This window comes from Carassius auratus, chromosome 9 (genome assembly GCF_003368295.1).
Source record: "Carassius auratus strain Wakin chromosome 9, ASM336829v1, whole genome shotgun sequence".
NCBI lineage: Eukaryota > Metazoa > Chordata > Actinopteri > Cypriniformes > Cyprinidae > Carassius > Carassius auratus.
The window spans coordinates 15,773,495-15,794,771 of NC_039251.1; the positions used below are offsets into that span (position 1 = coordinate 15,773,495).

At 38.5% G+C, this 21,277-nt stretch overlaps 1 protein-coding gene across 1 annotated transcript in view; it reads right to left on the bottom strand.

The window, feature by feature from the left end:
* LOC113108497 (nebulin-like) overlaps positions 1 to 21,277 on the bottom strand; it is a 57,532-nt gene that overhangs the window by 4,779 nt on the left and 31,476 nt on the right. The window contains 52 exon segments of the mRNA XM_026271672.1: positions 1,827 to 1,931; positions 2,236 to 2,340; positions 2,717 to 2,821; positions 2,937 to 3,050; positions 3,474 to 3,584; positions 4,579 to 4,689; positions 5,099 to 5,203; positions 7,194 to 7,298; positions 7,404 to 7,517; positions 8,857 to 8,946; positions 9,387 to 9,491; positions 10,433 to 10,534; positions 10,619 to 10,729; positions 10,826 to 10,936; positions 11,019 to 11,123; positions 11,217 to 11,321; positions 11,411 to 11,515; positions 11,612 to 11,716; positions 11,807 to 11,914; positions 12,044 to 12,145; positions 13,690 to 13,791; positions 14,156 to 14,260; positions 14,363 to 14,467; positions 14,579 to 14,683; positions 14,765 to 14,869; positions 14,963 to 15,067; positions 15,148 to 15,252; positions 15,598 to 15,702; positions 15,803 to 15,907; positions 16,007 to 16,105; positions 16,226 to 16,330; positions 16,418 to 16,522; positions 16,613 to 16,720; positions 16,804 to 16,911; positions 16,998 to 17,105; positions 17,196 to 17,300; positions 17,391 to 17,495; positions 17,650 to 17,847; positions 17,931 to 18,044; positions 18,141 to 18,248; positions 18,335 to 18,439; positions 18,557 to 18,661; positions 18,755 to 18,859; positions 18,938 to 19,135; positions 19,234 to 19,344; positions 19,464 to 19,571; positions 19,667 to 19,771; positions 19,866 to 19,970; positions 20,062 to 20,166; positions 20,303 to 20,614; positions 20,703 to 20,810; positions 20,906 to 21,007. Coding sequence (XP_026127457.1) covers positions 1,827 to 1,931; positions 2,236 to 2,340; positions 2,717 to 2,821; positions 2,937 to 3,050; positions 3,474 to 3,584; positions 4,579 to 4,689; positions 5,099 to 5,203; positions 7,194 to 7,298; positions 7,404 to 7,517; positions 8,857 to 8,946; positions 9,387 to 9,491; positions 10,433 to 10,534; positions 10,619 to 10,729; positions 10,826 to 10,936; positions 11,019 to 11,123; positions 11,217 to 11,321; positions 11,411 to 11,515; positions 11,612 to 11,716; positions 11,807 to 11,914; positions 12,044 to 12,145; positions 13,690 to 13,791; positions 14,156 to 14,260; positions 14,363 to 14,467; positions 14,579 to 14,683; positions 14,765 to 14,869; positions 14,963 to 15,067; positions 15,148 to 15,252; positions 15,598 to 15,702; positions 15,803 to 15,907; positions 16,007 to 16,105; positions 16,226 to 16,330; positions 16,418 to 16,522; positions 16,613 to 16,720; positions 16,804 to 16,911; positions 16,998 to 17,105; positions 17,196 to 17,300; positions 17,391 to 17,495; positions 17,650 to 17,847; positions 17,931 to 18,044; positions 18,141 to 18,248; positions 18,335 to 18,439; positions 18,557 to 18,661; positions 18,755 to 18,859; positions 18,938 to 19,135; positions 19,234 to 19,344; positions 19,464 to 19,571; positions 19,667 to 19,771; positions 19,866 to 19,970; positions 20,062 to 20,166; positions 20,303 to 20,614; positions 20,703 to 20,810; positions 20,906 to 21,007 — 5,898 coding nt within the window.

Here is a 21,277-nt window from a genome sequence, read left to right on the forward strand (position 1 = left end):
GAGCAAAGCAATTGTGTTTAAGGTATCGATAATGTTGTTGATAAACTGCAAGGCTTTGTAAAATTTATAAATTAAAAAACTTCAGTTGAAATGTATGGGTTGGTACCTAATTATTACATGAAAAAGTTGCTAATTATTAACCTACATCTAAATTGAAAACTAAGTATTACTGATGTCTTTAAGAGGATAATGTGGGACAGGATTTTGTCACATGAGAGTTATACATATTGTTACAAATGATGGATTCGATGCAGTGATTTATTTTTAGGGTCAGTAGAGGGACTAGTATAAACAGACGGAGGCTAAAAGGTTTTCTTAGATGACGGAGAGACGAGGAACAGGGAATGTTTTACGGCTGGGATAGAGGGTCACACCGCAGTGTACCGTGCTAATATATTGCTGATTGCATTAAACTCTCTCCATCTCTGGGGTTTCTGAAATAGCTGGTCCTACTCCCAAATCTTGCTTGTATTGGATCTTTAAGCTTGTACAGGCAATGGGGCAAAAAAAGGTAAAAATGTCAATAGTCTTCAAATATTAATGTGTAAAAAGAAATGCAAAACTGTTGAAATAAAACACAAAACACATGAAAATAAAAGTATAGAAAAAGAACATTGATCTCTAGCAAAATAAAAAAATAAAATGTGATAGAGCAATTATATATGGTATGAGATATGAACACTACTGTGCAAAAGTTTAGAGTCTGGTAAATTTTTTATAATTTCATTCAGCAAGAAGGCATTAAATTGTTCAGCCAAGACATTTATAATGCTACAAAATATTTCATACTTCAAAGAGGAAACGCTACCGAGCTGATGTTCTTCTGAGTTTCCTGTACACGCTTCACCTCAGGAAGGTCGGCTACAGATATGCCTTGACTTCCTGTATTTCATCTAATACACACTTCAGTCCATTAAGAACTGAACAGTTTTAAACAATGTAACACTAGTCAAGTCTTGAGAAAAATGAAGATGGGTAAATGTATGGGCCGTGTTATTTAATGTTATTTAAAATGAAGAGAGGAAGTGCCTATTCATTTCAACTCAGTGAAACATTAAAATTATAGCCTGATATTAGATGGAATATATTAGAATGAATGTTTGTGTTTGATATTACTTTGCTTAGGATACTGACGTAATTTTGACTAAAATCAGGAGGCATTTATGGGGCCCTCCAACAGGAAGCAGGGTGAATGATGGAGTCACACCGCAGTGTACCGTGCTAACAGCCTCATGATTGTGTTTAACCCTCTTCATCTCAGGGGTTTCAGATATAAGCTGTTCCTTGACCAAGTTCCTCCTTGTATTGGATCTTTGGTATTGTACAAGCATAAGGAGGCATTAACATTTGTTTTTTGTTATCCCTTGGGATAGGTAGTTTTCATTTGTTTTGTCTGCGCACACTTCAGAAATTGCCCTTGCAACATAAAAACAGACTAAACATGGGAGAAAAGGACAAACAAAGAAACAGAAAGATTTCAAACACACATCACCGAAGACAAATACAAACCAGAAACTGAAGTAAGATGTAAAATATGTAAAAAGTAAGGTTGTAAAATGGTTAGAGATATTGTTTAGGATGAAGAAAGGTCAACAGCATCAAATTTGTTGATTACCGTTAGTGGCTTTGCTAGTTTAGTTAATGACTATATTAGACTTAGGTCTGTTTAGGATATCTATATTTACATGATATAAAAAGTGTTAAAGAAATGTGTTAACTTGTGGTTGCAGAACAGAAAAAAAGAAAAAGGTGTTGTAAAGCAAGAAATGGAAAAAGTTTGTGGTTAGAATGTAGGAAGAAAATGATACTCATTGGGCAGTAAGTACCGAGCTGAAATTCTTTGTATTTTCTTTAACACGAAGCATTTCAGGGGTGTCCTTTAATGCTGAAACTTTGCCCTTACTCTTTTTAAGGTCAATCTTGTACTGAAGCTAAAAAGAAAAGAGCACAAAGGCAGTCAAAAATGACACAAAAATGTAGCAAGACAACACAGTGCAACCAAAAATGTTCAGATTCATCTAGAGAGATTTGTGATGTAGACAACTACTGTAACTAAGCCATCATTAGAAATGTGAGGCTACTCTTTTCATATCTGCCTCTCATTTATATTTCTCATAGACAAACAGGAAACACAGGGACCAAAGACAACAAAGGATACAAATATTACATATAAGCGAAGATGAATAAAACAGGAAAAGAATATGGACCGGCTCAAACCCTTGAAGAAACACTTACAGTGCTGAAGTTCTTCTGGTTCTCACGCACTCTTTGCATCTCAGGAGTGTCCAACACAGGCACATAGTGTGACATGGTCTTTTCAGCCTCCTCCTTGTACTTTTTCTGTAGGATGAAACACAAAAATGGCAATACTGCATTGACAGAATTTGTTAAAGTTGAACTGTTCATGATATACACTTAAACAATCAATATCTGTTATAAATCAGAGGCACTGGGTAATAGCTTTAGGACTTTTCACTTTCCACACATAAGGTAAAAAACGGCCAAAAAGGTTTTTTTTTTTTTTTTTTTTTTTTTTTTACCAATAGTTAGTGAAAATAATGGTGATAACCTTCAGAAACTGTTCGTGGACAAAAGACGTCAAGCTGAAAAAATATATATACCGTTATCAAATGGTGTCTACTATGTGAATCCCTGATTTGTGTGAATTTGTAATTTTCTGCCAACACATGTGCAATAAACATCAAAAGCCTCATACCTGGCTCACGATGTTCCTGATCTGCTGAGCGTGGAGGATGTCAGGGGTGTCAATGACTGTGGTGTATGTGGCTCTGTCATGCTCAGCACTCTGCTTGTACTTGGCCTGGGAAACAAATCCATGTATCAATTCATGTTGAAAGGTTGATGCTGATAGGTGAAGGAATCACCTCACAACTCAGGGAAACATTTAAATGATGGGTTGAAGATCATTTGTGTACCTGACTGAGGATATCTGTGGCATTCTTTGCCCTCAAGAAGTCTGGAGTGTCATTAGCCAAAGCCAACATGCCCCTTCCTTTGATATCCTGCTCCAATGATTTCTTGTACTCTCTCTGCAGGAAATGGGCAGACATGATCATACTCATGTGACCAAGTGCATATGTTTGTGTTTATCAGTGATATTTGCATTCACACCAAAAATCATTCCTGTGGGCTACAATCACTATAATAAAGCTGCATAAAAACGGCAAAGAATAAGAGGATATTAACATCAAAGGTGTAAACAAAAAAATAAAATAAAAATAAGGGAGGTCATTTAGAACTGAAAGACAACTTGACATTTAGTGGGAGTTCTTTGTGCTTTACCAAACTTGGTTAGATGGCAAACCAAAGGGAAACTCCATTAGCTTGGTTAGTTTTCTCTATAGCAAGAGGCAAATGGACTATTTTCTGTCTGATTAGTGTGTTGAGGAGGAAATGGTGTTGTGGCAGAGGGCTGCAGGTAAGATAATTCAGCTGAGCTTTAGCCATCCTACCTCACACAGAATCTGAGTAGCATTCTTTGCTCTCAGTAACTCAGGAGTTTCCTCCAGCACTGTAAGACCTTTACCCTTCACTCCTTCCTCTAGATCCCTCTTGTACTCTTTCTACAAGGCGGAGAAGAACTGAAAGACTGCAGACACATAGCACACACAGACATAGACACAGTACTGTGCTCACAGACATTTTTTTCAACGTCACCAAGCATTTGCTCAAGGTTTGAGATAAAGCTTCACATCCGGAATAGAATCAAGGTGCATGTTGTCCAGACACCATTAAAGTAACTGAGTACAGTCTACACCGAGCAAATGCATTGCTGAGTTTGAAAAGCAACCTGATATAGACATAAACAATGCTTAACAGAAATTTCACAGGCAAGAATATTGGCAAAAACATTCTGAGACTCCTTAACATGTACATTCTTTTCGAAGCAGCATTCAAATGATTTTGAAGCCAAACTAAGATCTAACACCGTTCAAATAAAATAAATTAAAAATAGATTTAATGTAAGTTTTAAAAAAAATCACCACAAAAAATTTGACAAACCTTGATAACAGGGTCCCCACAACTTTTGATCAATGAATTTTAATGACATTTCTAGTCAGTCATGAGAAATCATAAACAAATATTTAAAAGAGATTGCACAGTTATGCATTACGAGCCGAATCCGAGCATAACTTGACTTTTCATGTCTATGTCTTGACACGTTCGTGATTTTTTGGAACTTTGTTCATTTCCTTGCCTTGAATCACAATTTCCAAAAACCTGGAAATCCTGCCCTTCAATTAAATGTCCTAACATCTCCAGGTCTTCCATTACTGTGGGAACCTTGTGAAAACAAACATCAAAAGAAAACACACACATGCGCGCACACGCACGCACACACACACATACACACACACACACACACATATAGATGTTGGAAGGGGAAGGGAATTACTGAGAGTGTATTACAGTGGAAGGATGCTTCATGCATACTAACTATAACCTACTCATGTGTAATGGAAACTTCAAAGACACTCATGGAAGGATTATAACGTGTATGTGGTCTTAGTATTATTACCAGGATGGAAGAAAGAATATATAAGGGCTTTATGTTACCTCGCTAACAATTTTCGTAGCGTGTCTGACATGCATCATGGCAGGGGTGACCTCCAACCCAGAGAGGTTCTTTCCTTTCATTGTCATCTCAAAGTCCTTCTTATACTCTTTCTATCCACCGCAAAGATAGAAGAGTGAGAGATACATGAAGCTTCTGGAATACGTGTCCATGGTCACACGGGTTCCTCAGTCAGTGACATTTTTACAGTTTATCTTTTGAGTATCTTGACATTCACTTAAACTGCTTTCTCCCATTTCAGTGTGTTGTATGTACAGTGAAACCGATATAAACACATGACACACCTAAATGCTTACCATATATCCATGGGTCCTGGTTGGAAATTGTGGTGTCTCAATTACTTACCAGCATTGCAATATTTTGTATCCACACAAAAGCACAGTATTTGAATTCCACTTAGCATTTCTCATTTATTCACACTGGGTTGCAAAGAATACTTGAGCAATGTATGCTGTTATTTGTTTTGCACTGAATACAATAAGCTTGGGCAGCAGTATTTACCTGACTCTGCATATGTTGAGCCTCCTTAGCAGTTACGTAAGTAGGAGTCTCGAAATCCAGCATGGCTTTGCCTCTTTCTCTCTCATATTTCTCCTTATATTTCACCTGTATTCAACAAAAGCCCAAAGGTGAGGAACATGCAAATAGAAAAAAGTTATTGGTTAAGCAAATAATGCTTATAAAGCAAACACCAAAGCTTTGTTTGCATATTGAATCTTTTTGTTCAGTCTGTGCTGTATTTTTATATTGTTTATTGGATGTCACTCAATCTGGCTTATTATGTTTTTAAGCACTAAGACTGAGAATAGAGTTTGCTGTAGGATTAAGAGTGTGGAAAATTCATTAAAATACAATGGATGTTTATGGTGTTTTTACAGTATAAAATGTCTGGGTTTTTAATGACGAAGTAATGTGTTTTTGAAGCTTTGTTATTACATAATGTACAAATGAGTCCTTGTAAAGCAGTTTTACAGGACAAACTAACCCAAACAAATGAAATGTAAATGATAACAAGATCTACACTGACTAGCCTGATGAAATGAAATAAACAGGTCCAGTATGTGTCGAATCAGTCTTGGTTTCACACACAGAGAAGCAGGTGACGTCAGCTGCAGAAAGCTCTAGAACTCTATGTGACTTACTTGACTCTGCAGCTCTGAGGCCTCTTTGTGGTGAAGCTGCTCAGGTGTGTCGGATATCATAAGGTAGTGACCCCTACTTTCCTCAAACTTCTTCTTGTACTGGTACTAAAGAGGAACGGCCAAAAGCAGCTCAATAAAACAAAATGGAAATCCAGTGCTTCATCTCTCCCATGTTAAGAAGGCCAAAAATGACCAAAAGAAGTAAAAGTGGGGACAAAAAAAAGAAAAAGAAAAGAACGGCTGTCATGTTCACAAAACATGAAGGAGGCCGTACCTGTATATGGACATAATGACACTGATAATGTAATGAGCAAAAAACGAAATGTTCTAATATCAAAATTGCTAACTTAACTTACTTCTAGAGCATTCAAACTACATACACCAGCACAGATCAACAGACTGGTCTTATTTAGGGCATTATATATTTTCTAATTCATCAGATGAACAGTATGTTTTATCTTTAGCGGGGCATACAGTTCCCAAAATATCCCTTAGACTTCTTTTGATAATGCATGAAGTAATTCCTTCTAGAGTTTTTTAAGCTGTTTTCACCAAACTTGACACTGTCCTTCATCCTGTTTTGACTCATTAGGCTTTGTAACCACCTGACAATGCTCTAACAACCAACCAGAATGACCTAACAACTGTCTAGTAACTGCCTACCAAGCACCCATAATGCTCAAGCAGAACACATTAGCTATGGAAGCCTATAAAACATATTTTCATCCAAACTTCAAATCTCACTTTGACACGTCCAAGTATTCAGTCTTAATATCCTTAAAACCTTTTCAATCAAACCCTTAAATATTTTTTTTCAAACTGTAAGTAAACTGGGGTATTCAGTCTAAGACTTGTAACTCAAAACTTCAAACAGCCCAAGGTTTTAAAATACATATGGCCTAAATAACCCGATTTTAAGGTTATCCATAACAATAACCTTTTCAAATCATTTTTAAATGTTCAGATAAATGTGTCAAGCAAACATTCAAGGTCTGCTTTGGTAAGTTTTCCTTTTCTAGTTTATATGGACACATTATAATGGAAATCAAAAATGTAGATAGAAAAAAAAGGCATCCAGAGAAAAATGTAGCAGGGAATGTTGTTAAGGGAAAAATGGGAAAAATGAGATGTTAGAGCGCTTATAAGCACTAGGCATGTTAATAAAAAAAAAGAAGAAGAAGAAGAAGAAGAAAGAATAGCTCTAGGGTCACGTGCGAGCAAAAGTGGAGATAAGTTCAAATCGAATGCTAGTAGTAGTATGTTTAAAAACGGATGACGAGGGTCACTACCAAATGATAGCCTGGAATGAGTAAATAGTTTAAAATGGGAGCTTTCTATAAGGATGAAAGATGGATCTTGTGATATTACATGAAGATGTGCTATTTGACTGTTACAAAGTGTGAGATAAAGCAGTTTTGATGAGAGGGAAATGAAGCCGGCTGTAGAGCTCTTACATCACTGGCCAGCTTGCTCGTGCTCAGGCCGTGCTGCATGGACAGAGACTCTGCCATGTCCGTAACTGGTTTGTGAATCTTCTTCAGGTCCCCTTTGTACTTCACCTGCATGATAGATATATGCAAAAATGCACCATAATATGAAACACTCTCTTAACATGGGACTGGTAAAAAAACTGTTCTTTCAAATTATTTTAAAGATTGAAGCACCTCGCTTGCAAGATCATTGGCATCCTTCAGAGTCTGATAAATCTTGCTGTTCTTCAAATCATACTGTGGTCTCTTTCCTTTCATCTCCTTGTCAAACTTCTCCTTGTACTTCAGCTTTTGAGAGAGGACAGTGACATTGTTAGTTGCTGGTAGTGTTGTATTATCTCCATCTCTGAGCCAAAATGCTTGCAAAAGGCACAGACATGAATATTAAATTAATCGTTCCATGCAGTCATCAGTGGAAAGGAAGTGACACTAAAAAGAGTCTCGTTGCAATAGGGTTTCATTTGGTTCTAATACAGTATGATTCAGATCATGTTCACACTGTACTAGCCCTAAATGGGAAGACCAACATAAAGTTCAGAGCATTCAAAAGCATCACATCAACATATACTATTTGTGGTATTAAAGCTGAAGTGTGGGGTTTCTGTCACTAGCATCACTGAACCAACAGAGTGCAATAGTGCCCTTCCATTTTCATAAGCAGCCTTGCTTTCCAATAGGAATTAAAAAAAAAAACACATGAATTTGAAGCAAAGATTGTGTACTTGTGGTCCTATGTGTGAGTGGCTGGGTGCACAACAGAAAATCCTGCTCCAAACTAACACAATATATATATATATATATATATATATATATATATATATATATATATATATATATATATTGTTTTCGAAGATAAACAAAAGTCTTATGGATGGAAGTTTTATGAAAATGAAGGTGGGTAAATGAAAGAATTACATTTTGTGGTTAAACCATCCCTAAAAAAAATTGCCTACTTAAAGAAAAACGACACAATTCAGCTTTAACTAAAGGAAAGGTAGTAAAAAGGTTGAATCTTATCCCAGAGATTCTGAAAAACTCCAGATCTGTGGAGGAATCAAATTTGTGACATCAAGCAAAGAGAGTAACATGAGGAGTGTGTAGACCAAATGATCATTTTCAATACTACAAAATAAAATCAGTCTTCAATTATGGTAAGTGCGTTTCTAGTCTCTTAAACATAGCAATCACATGAATGATTTAGCATTCATTTAATTCTGTACATAATATAACAAATGAATAATAGAGTATAGTATACTAAATCTGCACACTCCTCAATATGACAGCATGTCAAAAGAATGCAACAGAAACAAGTCTGACAAAACTGTGAGTGCTGGCCTATAAGCCTATGCTTGGCAACAAGGCAATGCATGACAAACACAAAATGAGACAAAATGAGCAACAAAAAGACAATGACATGGGTGGAAATGTAAAACTGAATGGGCAGAACCACTGAAAACCAACAACAACAAAAAACGTGTCTACAGGATGTCCACAGGACCCAAAAATCTTATCAAATTGAGTGCCACTGGAGTTCAACAACTAGGTGAGTCAGAGGGAAAGAGAACATAGACATCAGACAGACAGAGAAGTGCAAATGTCGCCCCCAGGGGCCAGGGACCCTTCTTACATCACTAGTCACGGCACTCATTTTCTTAATGTGACGCATCTGAGGAGTGTCAAATGAGGCAGCACCATGGAGGGATGGCTTTTCCTCCACCTAAAAAGTGCAGTGAAATGGCAGGGTAACAACAATGAGATGGGACAGAAGAGTGAAAATGAATTTATGAATGAACAGATGGATGGATTATAGAGAAAGGAAAGTAATCAGGTGGAAATACATGAATAAATGGAGCGCAGAGAGAGAACAGTGAGCAGATGAGGATGGCACAGATTACAAGAGACACTCAGAGCTCACATAGACAATGATAGCATTAATGCTGATGGGCATCAGAAGCACTGCTGAGGCATTGGAAAATACTACAGTTATTTTTGAGTACTACCACATAATAAAGACATGCAGCTTCCATGATGGTGAAGGTGAAGGAAATCACTGTCAAAATACATATCCAGCAGCTTCAAACAAAAGCCCTGTGCTCCTTGGGGATAAATACAATTAAAGTCTGCGGATTGCATCGCGTCTAGTGTGAACGGTATTACCTGACTGGTCAGTTTGGACACCTCAGTGGCCAGGGTGATATCAGGACGTCCGAGTAGCGTTCCACCACGGCTGGCCTCCTGGCGAGCCTTATCACGGTATCCGACCTACAAGAACAGTTTTTGCAACCATAACTACCTACTAGTACACCAATACATGCTTTTTGTCAAGACTTTACTAAGGAGGATTGCATAGAAAAAGCCACAGTTCACTCAAAAATAAAAACTCTTATCATGATTTATTTACTCCAATGTGATTAAAAACATAAGACTTCAGTTCTTATTTGAAACACAAATATTTTAGGGTAACCTGAGAGGTTTCTTACCCTCCATTTAAAAAGTCCATTACCCTTTAAAAAGTACATATAGTCCAGGTGATATGTGAAAATAATGTAAACTTTTTTATAAAGGCATGAATGCTCAGATACTGTGATTTCCTTCTCATATTGCTGATTTCACCATTAACTCTTCAACTGAAAAGTTTATGTTGCTGTATATTGTATCACTGTAATCCTTGACCATCCAAACATAGAGGTAGACATCACCTTTTCTTGGTTATGGCGGAAAGTAAAATGGTCGCCATGGCAACAACAAGGTGTTTTTGCCATGGTTCCATTTCTGAAAATGTTCAGGGCCCTCAACTGTGTAATTGTACCAAGTTTCATGCTTTTATGAAAAAGTGAACATATCATCTCAAATTTTGCACATATCACCCCTTGACTAATAAAGAGAATCGTAAGTGCGTAAAAAGAATTCATATGAATTGAGCTTTTAATTCAAGTCTGTAGAAAAGACAATCATTTTATATAATAACAGATTTAGCGTATGTTTCTAATCACATATAAACATGACGTAAACATTAATCATGTCACTTTGTGTGTAAGAACCAATAAGGTTTGTTCCTTGGGTGTCAAGCAAGCACAGCTGAGCTGCTGTTGACCATATATAGATGTTTTAAATATAGATGAATGAAAGTTTCATGTGTTTGGAAGGACATAAGGCTGAGTAAGTGAACCGAATTTAAACTGTCCCTTTAAAGTGACCCTCACCTCACTGACGAGTTTAGCAGCTTGAGTGGCTTTCCTGATGTCTGGGCGGTCAGCAACCGAAGTGTACGTCAGCTTGGCTTTAGCCTCCTGCTTATAGGCAAACTATACAAAAAGAGATGTGGGATTTACAACGTTCTCTGTCTGAGACTATTGTTTGAGGTCGATACTTCGATACTAGCTCCTTACATTGCTTTGGTTCTTGGCCACTTCCATGGCATGTTGCACCTCGGGAGGAGCAATCATTTGGTTGTAATTAGACTTGCCTTTCTCCTTCTCAAACTTCTCCTTGTACAATTTCTGTGAAAAGATTATGTGAGATTATGATTGGTGATCTCAATTGCTACAATGAGATTTATTGTAATAAAGGGGTGAAAACTGAGTATTTAGACTTACAGCACTTGTCATTTTGGCCATCTCTTTGCTGTGGGCAGTGTCGCGGGTTTCAGCAAGAGTTGTGAAGACACCTGACTGGTGATCCTTTTTGCTGGCCTCCTTGTATTTGGTCTGCAGAAAAAGTTGCAAAACATGAATATTTTACGGCGTTTAAATGAATCTACATGCATTACAACATTACATTGTGCCTTACCTCAGACACAAGTTTAGCCACTGATTTAGCATGAAGGATTTGAGGAGTGTCATGGACAGCAATGTACTGGCCTTTGGCTTTCTCATACTTCTCTTTGTATTTCACCTGAAGAACAGTGACATTTTTATTAGTTTAACTAACCACATTTTGTATGTTGATTCTCAAAAATGGAAAATGTCTATGAAAAATGGCACTCACATCGCTAGCAAGGTCAGTGTTCTGCTTGGCCAGAATGGTGCATTTATCATCAGGAATAGAGATTACACAGCCCTTCATCATTTCCTTATCGTACTTGTACTCAACCTGTGAATTACAAACAAATCAATGAATTAAATAATCGTTTTTTTTCTCTCTATAACTGAAACCATGGTAGAAAGTAGAATGGCACGAACATCACTCTGCTGGAAGCTGTTCTTCGCAGCATGGATGAAATCAGGTCTGTCCACAGTCCAGATCCATTTGTTCTTGGTGGCCTCATACTTCTTCTTGTAGTCAAGCTACAAGGAGGAAAACACAAATAATGATATGCATAATGAGACGCCGACTTGCAATTCAGCTTCACAGATGCTCAGTGCAGATCAATGCAGACTCACATTGCTGATGTTCTTGTAGGCTTCCTTGGCTGCACGAATGTCATGAGCGTCAGGGGCCATGTTGATGTGAGCCTTGTTTCTTTCATACACTTCCTTGTATTTCAGCTGTAAAAAAACACAAAAGGTTGAAACTAATTATATACTGACATTAAAAACTTGGTTCCTTTCTGCAAACGTAATGAAAGGTTAACCTACATTGCTGGTGATCTCCTTGACCTTCTTCATGTGCTGGCTCGAGGGGGTGTCATGTCCAAGAGTGTAACTTGTCGCTTTGGTCTTGTTGTGTTCCATCTTATAAATGATCTAAAGAAGAGAACAGATGAATGCATTCACATACAATGACTGGAGTAATTCTCAAGTGGAATTAGGAACATCTACATGCATGTACAAATGCTTTCCACATTATGGAAGGCAGATGGTGATGATACTCACATCGCTGATCTGCTTGCTGCGCTTGGCAACTTGGTAATCAGGGGTATCCAGCACTGCGGTGAACTTCGTCTTGGCACGTTCATACTGCTCTCTGTACTTCCACTACAGGAAGTGATGGACAAGAAATGATAGTCAGAGAAAGTGCATTTCCAAATCTTTATTAAGTTATTAAAAGTTACAGAAAGTTGTATAATAACTGCCAATATCATGCATTAAAATGGAAGGGTTTATCATGACAGACTTATTTTAAGCTGAAACTTGCCTTCCACAAAATTCATCCAGTGGAAAGCATGCAAAAATGACTTATGGATACTAGGATATACAGCAGTCCATAAAGATGCACACAAACTTACATGCAATATGCAGTGAGACAAAAGATGGAAGTGAAAAGCAGCCTCAGGCAACAGTATACACAAAGACACTGAGTTCATGCTACCGTATAATGTCTTCATCTCTATGGTCATTCTTCTGCAAAACTTTTGAACATGGCATATCTTCTCTGAATGTATTTTTTCTTTTATTGATACTTTTGTTTATATGACAAATCACATTAAACATTGGCATTTTGACTAAATGTGTTTTAAGGCAAAACTATTTATTTTAATATTTGAATTAATTAATTAATTTAACTGATGCATCGTTTCTTTTTCATTGTAAAATAATGACTCAAAACCTCATTCAAAGAAACTAGAGGAAAGCACCACCATTATACCTTAAAGTAGGGGAGACAAGGCTAATTGTCACACTTTTTACTCACTGAATACAGTTTAAGGTAAAACGTGTGACATCTTGCACCCACAAAATGTGATGGTTGCCCTGACCTCACATTTATGAAAACATCCTTATCTTAAAATAGCTTAACTTTCGGTTAAAATCTACCTCTTCTATATAGCTGACTTTGCATGAATGCCAGCTTGGGAATACTGTCATAGTGCCAGTCTCTTCTACATTCACTCTGTATACTGAACAACTGTTTTACCTGTTTTTTCCGAGCAAAATGAATGAAGTTATGGAAAGTGAACAGTGGATGTGTTTTAAAAGCAGGGTATGGTAGAAAATCCAAACTAGTTATAGTTAAAGGCTGCATGTGACTATCAAAAGTGAAGTTAGGGGTGCATTGATGAAAAGATGAGATTTTAAATGGGGAATGGAGACTCAGTACCAATAGGCAGACGGTTACCTTACTCCACATGCCAGAGTTGTACATCGCAACAAGAATGTCAGGACGGAGCAGCTCATTGCAGCCACTCTTAAGTAACTCCTTGGCCTTGAATTTATATTTTCCCTGTCCATTGAGAAAACACACAGATGCACATATCATGCCACGAGTGAAGACAGAGACGGAAATTGGCTCCTGAAGTCCAGGTAGAGTTGCTCAGTTCCAAACTGTGTACTCCAGATAAGGGATTTCAAAAGAGTAGCCATTACTCATGACCCAACACCCAAACTGTTCAGACGAAGCAGTATCTGGAGCACACAAATTTGGTCCAGAAGCAGACACCTAAATCAAGGGAGAGAAAGAGACACAATCGAGAGACACGGAAGCCATGCGACAGAGCCATCCAGTGGATCGGAGACGACCTCATGCTCGGGCCCCTGTGGCAGGCGATGGACCCGTAGTGGGCGGCTGGAGCAGGTGGCTTTACCTGACTCATCTTGCTGACCTCCTTAGCCAAGATGTTTCTAGGATCATCTACAACTACGGTGTACTTATCCTTAGACTTCTCATAGCTGGCACGGTAGGACCTCTGCTCAGGATTTCAAAACAGTAGTTAAAGACAACCGCCTCGAGAGCAGTAAAGATGAGCACTCATTCAGAGGAGAAAATACATCATAACAGGTCAACTCAAAGTGAAATCTTAGTTAATATATGACTTAAAGGGAAAAGAAATACATACAGTATGAACATAACAGACATCAAACTGAGAGGGTAATATACGTACATGTTGTAATAGTTTACCTTTAAAGCTATACCCATTACAGAGGCAGTGGAAGAGAAACAGATTATGTTATGTAAGCATTCACTTTGTATTTTACTTGCTTTTCCATTATTCTCATTGCTATTAATATACCATTGTATTATGAAATGTAGTCATGCGTTCATTGACTTACATCATTGATCAAGAGTGAAGCATTCTTGACAGCCTCAAAGAATGGTGTGTCACATGTGTATCTGAAGTTGGCTCTGTTCTTCTCATAAGATGCTTTGTAGAGTCTCTGTTAACAAAAACCAGCAGAACAGAGTAAGTGGAGGCTTTGTTATATACCATATTACTGATTCAATGAGTAGAAATGAGTAGAATTGTGTTTTTTCTTTACTTCGCTGTAGAGGGCTTTGTTGTGTTCAGCCTGCACCATCTCAGGTGTGTCCCACACGTAGCAACCGATGCCCTTGATCCAGTCCAGATCCTCTTTGTATTTGATCTAAAATGGATAAGAACATGTGAGAGTATTTAAACAGCAACATGAGTTTCTTTCAATGATGCCGTAAGCTGTCAAATCACAGAAACAAGAAGGACGTTTTGTTTTACTCACGTCACTGATGCAGTCCCTCACAATCCTGCTGTGGAAGAACTCAGGGCGGTCAGGGATAGACTTCCAGGTGCCCAAAGTGCTGATGTACTTCTCCCTGTATTTGACCTGTAAAAGGAATGAGCGAGTGAGTGACAGGATTTCTTGAAAAAATCATATTCATGTCTTTAAGTCTTTAAGTTTACTGACCTCACTGATGTCATCTCTGACCCTCTTGGCACAGAGAATATCCAGGGCGTCCTTGTCAGCGTGGTAGTGACCCTTAGACAGCTCAAAGGTCTCCTTGTAGCGCAACTAAAGAGGAATGATGTTGATTTTTTAGAGGGGCTCTATTACTGATATCAAACAGTCCAATAAAGCAAGCAATAAGGCATATGGTTGACTTACATCACTGGCATTGAGGTAGGCTTTCTTGGAACGAACCAGGATCGGTGTGTCATGGATGGGAGTATACTTGTGCTTCATCTTCTCATACTGTTCCTTGTACTTTTTCTAAAGATGATACAATAGAAGAATTACAGGCTTGTCTGCATACATACATGCTATTTAATACTTAAAATAGCTCAACTTACCTCACTGTACACCACTTTCATGGAACGGGCATGATCCAAGATGGGAGTGTGTGATTCTGGGGTGAAGAAGGCCCTCTCCTTGGATGCCAGATCAATGTACTTGAACTGTGCAGAGTCATAATATTTTGTATGGTGAATATCTACTTTTCTCCAGTGAATTGAGAAAATCTACCAGGTAAGAAATTTTAATATTTCTTACAAGTAATGGAATGCTGTTTTGCATTATATTTGTTGAAAGAAAAATATATAAAATAAATATTTCTGTGCCCATGACAATAAGATAATTTACAGTAGCTATTTTTCTGTGCTTGGGAATTGTTTTTGTCAGTTATGTTGGAAGGGCCAGACTGTCATTTGTAAAATTTACCATGAAACCATTATTTATTAATTCTACACATTATAACAAGTCATTATTTAGCTTAATTGCGATAAGGGCTGAAAGTGACTTACATGGTTAGTCAGACTCTGTGCCCACTTGGCTCTCTTAATTTCCAGGGCATCCACAGTAGTGGCACATTTTGTCTTTTCTTTATTGCCCTCAGCTCGGTACACAATCTGTGGAAGGGAAAAACAGATAAAGAGAAATTTAAGAACGTATATAGGCTTTAAAACAGGAGTGCGATGTCAGGCCTGAGGCTGATATAAAATCACTCACATTACTCATGTGGGTCTTAAGTTCAGTCACACGCTTGTACTCTGGTGTGTCCAGGACTACACTGAAGTTGGAGAAGTTCTTCTTAGCATCAACCTCATATGATTTCTAGAAAAAAATTAGAAAATCCTGATTAGTACCAGAAATCATCAAAATGAACCATTATGAGTGAAATATGATCTGCATAACAAGTGAATGAATAATTACCTTGAACTTGGTGATCTCGCGGATTCGGACCATCTCAGGAGAGTCCGCCATAAAGCAGCCAATGCCTCTCAGCCAATGCAAATCCTCTTTATATTTTAGCTGCAGAAGATATAAACACAGTTAACATACCTGCAAATGTCAATGCGGGAAATGCTATGCATGCATCTCTTGCAGTGTGCCACAGTAAATTTGGGTGCATGTAGTACGGGTGACACCTACATCGCTGTTGAGCTCGTTGACATGGAAGCAGTGCATCAGCTCTGGGGTGATGGGCATGGGCAGGAGAGTTCCTCTGCTGTTATAGTACTTCTCCTTATAGCACAGCTGTAGGGAAATAAACCATTATTACATCAAATAATTCTGTGGGTGTAGCATGTGAGACAGAATGCATGTTTTATAATAAATACATACATCACTGATGGCTTGTTGAGTGGCCTTAACCTGCCGGATCTCAGGTGTGTCATACTCAGAGTGGATCTTGTCCTTTTCCTTCTCATATTTCTCACGATACAGTCGCTATGATAAAAAGAAACCTAGCTAATATCCCTGTTTGTGATAAAGTTTACATTTCAAAAGTGGAACGCGTTATATTTATCTTGGACTTACTTGGTTGGTGACCTTGTTAGTCTTTCTTACAGAGGCAAAGTTAATATCTTCAGGACCTAGTTTGTAGCCTCTGGCTTTCATCAGCTCATAGGCTTCCTTGTACTTCATCTACAGACATTGGGACATCAGATGAGATGCATTCATAACTTATAATCACTTTTTTTATTTTGTAAACTGAGGTGTTCTCATACATTGCTGGTGATGATGTTGTTGGCCTTGGCCTGTTTGTTTAGGGGAGTGTCGTAGGGCAGAGAATAACCAGTGGGCATAAACATCTTATTGGCCTCTTTGTAGAAGTTCTGAAAGAAATAATGGAAGTGATGTGAAGCATATATCAACGGAGAGATCAGTATACACTCTTATGTATTGGTAAGAGGCATCATACGTCGCTCTGGATGTAGTTAGCTTGACGGGCCCTTTCAGTGTCGACGGTCACAGCAGGAGCGGTGTTTTTACCCATGACGTTTGTGACGTAGTCATGACGGTAGTTAAGCTGTTGATAGAAACTTTATTAATTAGAAGGTTCTGCTTCAAACAAATTGCAGTAAAAGCCCTTTAATATAAGCCGTTTTTCATGAGATACCTCGCTCAAGTTCTTAGCGCTCAGCTTGCAGGTTTCATAGACGGGGGTATCCGTGACCACAGTGTAGTTCTTGAAATGCTCGATTCCCTTAGCTCTGTAAAGATTCTGAAAGAGAACAGCACACAGGAAAAGACGACAACATGAGAGAGGATGGAGAAGGAGGAGTAAACTGACAGAAAATGAAATGAGGCTTACTTCGCTCTGCAGCTTCATAGATTGCTTACAACGAAGAATCTCAGGAGTGTCCCAAGCATAGCAGCCAATACCCTTCAACCAGTTGAGGTCATCTTTGTAGAAGATCTGAAATGAGATGCAACGTGAAGGCTACAGCTACCAAGAGACCTAAAACCAGTGAGCAATCTGACTTAAAACAGTGTAACCTAACTTGCTTGGCATTTGCAAATGACAGTACACAACAATTTGAAGCGTGTTTGGAGGTGCAGGTATAACTCACGTCGCTCAGTTGCTCGTTGACCTTGCGGGCTTGCACGTACACCTGCATGTCAGGCAGGCAGATCCACTGGTGCAGATATTTACGGTAGTTGACTCCGCTGACAGTCTTCTGAGTATTGCGTGCGGATATGATGTCGAGCATGTCGTGAGGCACGTGGATTTTTGCCTTAGTCTTCTCATATTTGTCTTTGTACAAGCGCTAATGGAAAAAGATAAAGAAATTTCAATTATTTTGACCTTTAGCAAGTCACAAAACCGGACCTCAGCTGATGCTTTACTCACATCCAGAACCAGTTTTCCAGCTTTGATACATCTTGCAGTAGCAGGGTCATCCTCAAGACACTTAGGCAGGCTGTACAGGGTCTTGAACTTCTCATAATCTGCCTTGTATTTAACCTAAAGGAACCAACGAAGGTGTAATGTCCAGTATGGTTAGGACAATCAGATTCAATGGAAGCAAGAATTAGAGAAGAGACTGGAGAAGAGACTCACATTGCTCAGGACAACCTTCTGTTGTTTGGCATGGACTAAGGCATGGGAATCGTGAGGGATGCTGTAGCTCTTGGCCTTGATCTTGTCCCAAGCTGCAGAATAGGCTTTCTATATGTACACAAAGAGATTTCAGAAACTGGGACAACAAATTAAACAAGTAACTCAGCATTTTAGAGGTTTTCATGCAGGCTTACAGTGCTGTAGATCTCCTTCAGGTTAAAGCATCTTGCGTAGTCACAGGTGTCCAGAACAGTGGTGTAAATGTGTTTCTCCTTATGATACGCCTCTCTGTAGGTCAACTGTGGATAAAACACAACATACGCAGCATATTACCAAGTGAACTCAAAAGTACTGTGCTCTTAATAATACTTAAGTATTCCAGTGAGCAATTCATGGGAGATTATGGGAGTTCTAACCTCGCTTGCCCAAGTGTGGCCCAGAACAGCAGTCACATATACAGGTGTGTCTGTCACAATGGAGTAGTTGTTCCATTCCTTCTTGCCTTCTGCCTTATATTTAATCTGTGTGGAAACAAACATTAAACCTTCAAACGGGTGGAAACATAATGTCTCTTCATCGTCAATGGCTAGATGAGTCGCAAAAACGTTACTCACATCACTCTGAAGCTCGTATGACTTCTTGGCACGCACAATCTCAGGAGTATCCCAGGCGTAACAGCCAACGCCCTTCATCCAGTTCAGGTCCTCTTTGTAGAACACCTGCCAGGAAGATATTAGTCAAACGAAGCCATCCAACAAACCCAACCCAGTTTAAATATCACTGTAATCATAACCTACATCACTCAAGATCTCATTGGCCTTGCGTGCACGGATGGAATCGCTCTGATCAGGGTGGCATGTCCACTGGTGCAGGCGTGTACGGTATAGAACATCGCTCAGGATTTCCTGGCATTTCTTGGCAACCACGTGGCTGATCATATCAGCAGGAATGTGGAGCTTAGTTTTGGTTTCATTGTATGCTTTGTGGTAGTCTCTCTGTAGGACAGATCCAAAAAGTCTGGTTAATGATGAATTAAAATATAAACGAACAGCAACCTTAGAACTAAGGCATAGTAATAATAAAAACAACTCACCAGATTCTTCATTTTCTCCATTTGGCCAGAGCGAGCCACCTCAGGGAAGTCAACCATTGTTGAAGCCATGTAGTGTCCTTTGGCTTTCTCATGAGCATCAAGGTACTTACACTGCAGTATTTTAACACATGAAACAATTGTTGACATCACTTAAAAAAACAGTTTTTAACAGTGTTTGAAGCAACAAAAAAAGAAAAAGAAAAAAAATGGGTATCATTTTTGATACTTACATTACTGACAATGTCTCTGGTCCTCTTGGCTTGTTGTACTGGTATATATTCATGATTCAGCTGGTAGCTAGTGGCTTTGCTCTTATCCCAGTTGGCTTTGTACAATTTCTAGAATAACAACAGCAAAAAAACATTCTAAGTGGAATGTATCCCTTAAATAAAACACAAATACAAACAAAAAAGTCTGGAATGGGCATTGTTACCTCACTGATCATCTTTGCGAAATCTCTAGAGTGAGCCAGCTGTGGTGTATCCTCCGATCCGATGTAGTGGCCCTTCTCCAGGTTAAATGATTCTTTGTACTTCAGCTGATTAACAACAGAAGTATTGAGGTAATAGATAAGTTAACCTCTTCACACCAGTTTTGCCCTACGAAAATGCCCAAATCTGTGACACACTTACATCACTGAGGTTAAAGGCGTTAACCTTTGCAAGAAGAACCTCAGGGCGATCCACAACGTGGGTAAATTTGGCAAAGTTTTCCTTGGCATCCTTCTTGTAGAGTCTCTGCATGGGGAAAAGAAACAGGCATCATTGTAAGACAATAGAGATTTGTATTATAAGTGAGAATTTGTGGGGAAAAAACAGTCAAATTCACCTCATTCATAATTTCCTGGGCTTTTCGGACTTTGACATGATCCACAGAATCAGCAGCCACCCATCCACAACCACGTAACCATTCCAGATCTGCTTTGTAGATGTTCTGGAGGAAGAGTATTATATTAAATTCAAAGCATTAAAATCAGCTGTCTTATAAAACAAACAAAACTTTTGTTCATTCTCATTTTTGAATAAACAGGAAGAGTTTTGATTTAAACACCTCTTTAACCAATACTTACGTCACTGGCTAAGTCATATGTTTTACGGGCCTGAATGACATCATTCTGATCAGGCAAGCATGTCCACTGGTGCAGGCGAGTTCTGTAGTTATCATCATTGACTTGGATTTGGCACTTCTTTGCATGTTCAAATGCCAGCATGTCCACTGGAAGGTTGAACTTGGTCTTGGACTTGTTGAAGTCTTTCTTGTAGAGAGCATCACTAGCAATCCTAGCTGAGTTCAAGGCCAGCATGAGCAAAGGATCATCCTGGACGCTCAAGGCTCCAATGTGATGACCAACTTGTTTACGGTAACCAGCCTTGTACTTGTACTGCAAAAAAGAGGATAATTTATATTTTAAAATATATATACAGTATATATTTAAAGTTAAATGGGTATAGTTTTATATATTAACTTACATCACTCTGTACTTTACTGGTCTGGATGCATTGTTTAATTGGAACTGCATCTCCGGGCATGAAGTATGATGTGGCCTTGGTCTTGTTCCAGTTTTTAGTGTAGAAGTGCTACAATTGGTGTTTAAAATGGCCTTTCTGTTAGTACACACCTTTAAACAATCATTACAGAAAACATTTATTTCTCAAAAAGAAAATAGCATTACCGGGTGGTACATTTTGGAAACTTCCCTGGCTGTAGCCAAAACTGGAGAGTCTGTCAGTGTGTATTTAATCTTGTCCTGGTGCCAGGCTTCACGGTACTTAGCCTGAGAAGAAAAAATGAAAGGGATATTTAGAGAACAGTCATATATGAAAACCACACATGAAACTTTTGTCGTAGGGGTGACAACATTTCAATGGAGAGAACATGATTTTGTCAACTAAATATTCTGTAATAGGTATGTTGTTTAATAGTAATAGTAAGAGCAATAGCAATGGTAATAGTAACTTTGAGAAGCACAAGGCTTATTATACTCACATTTACATTTAGTCATTTTGCAGATGCTTTTATCCAAAGCGACTTACAATTGGGGGAT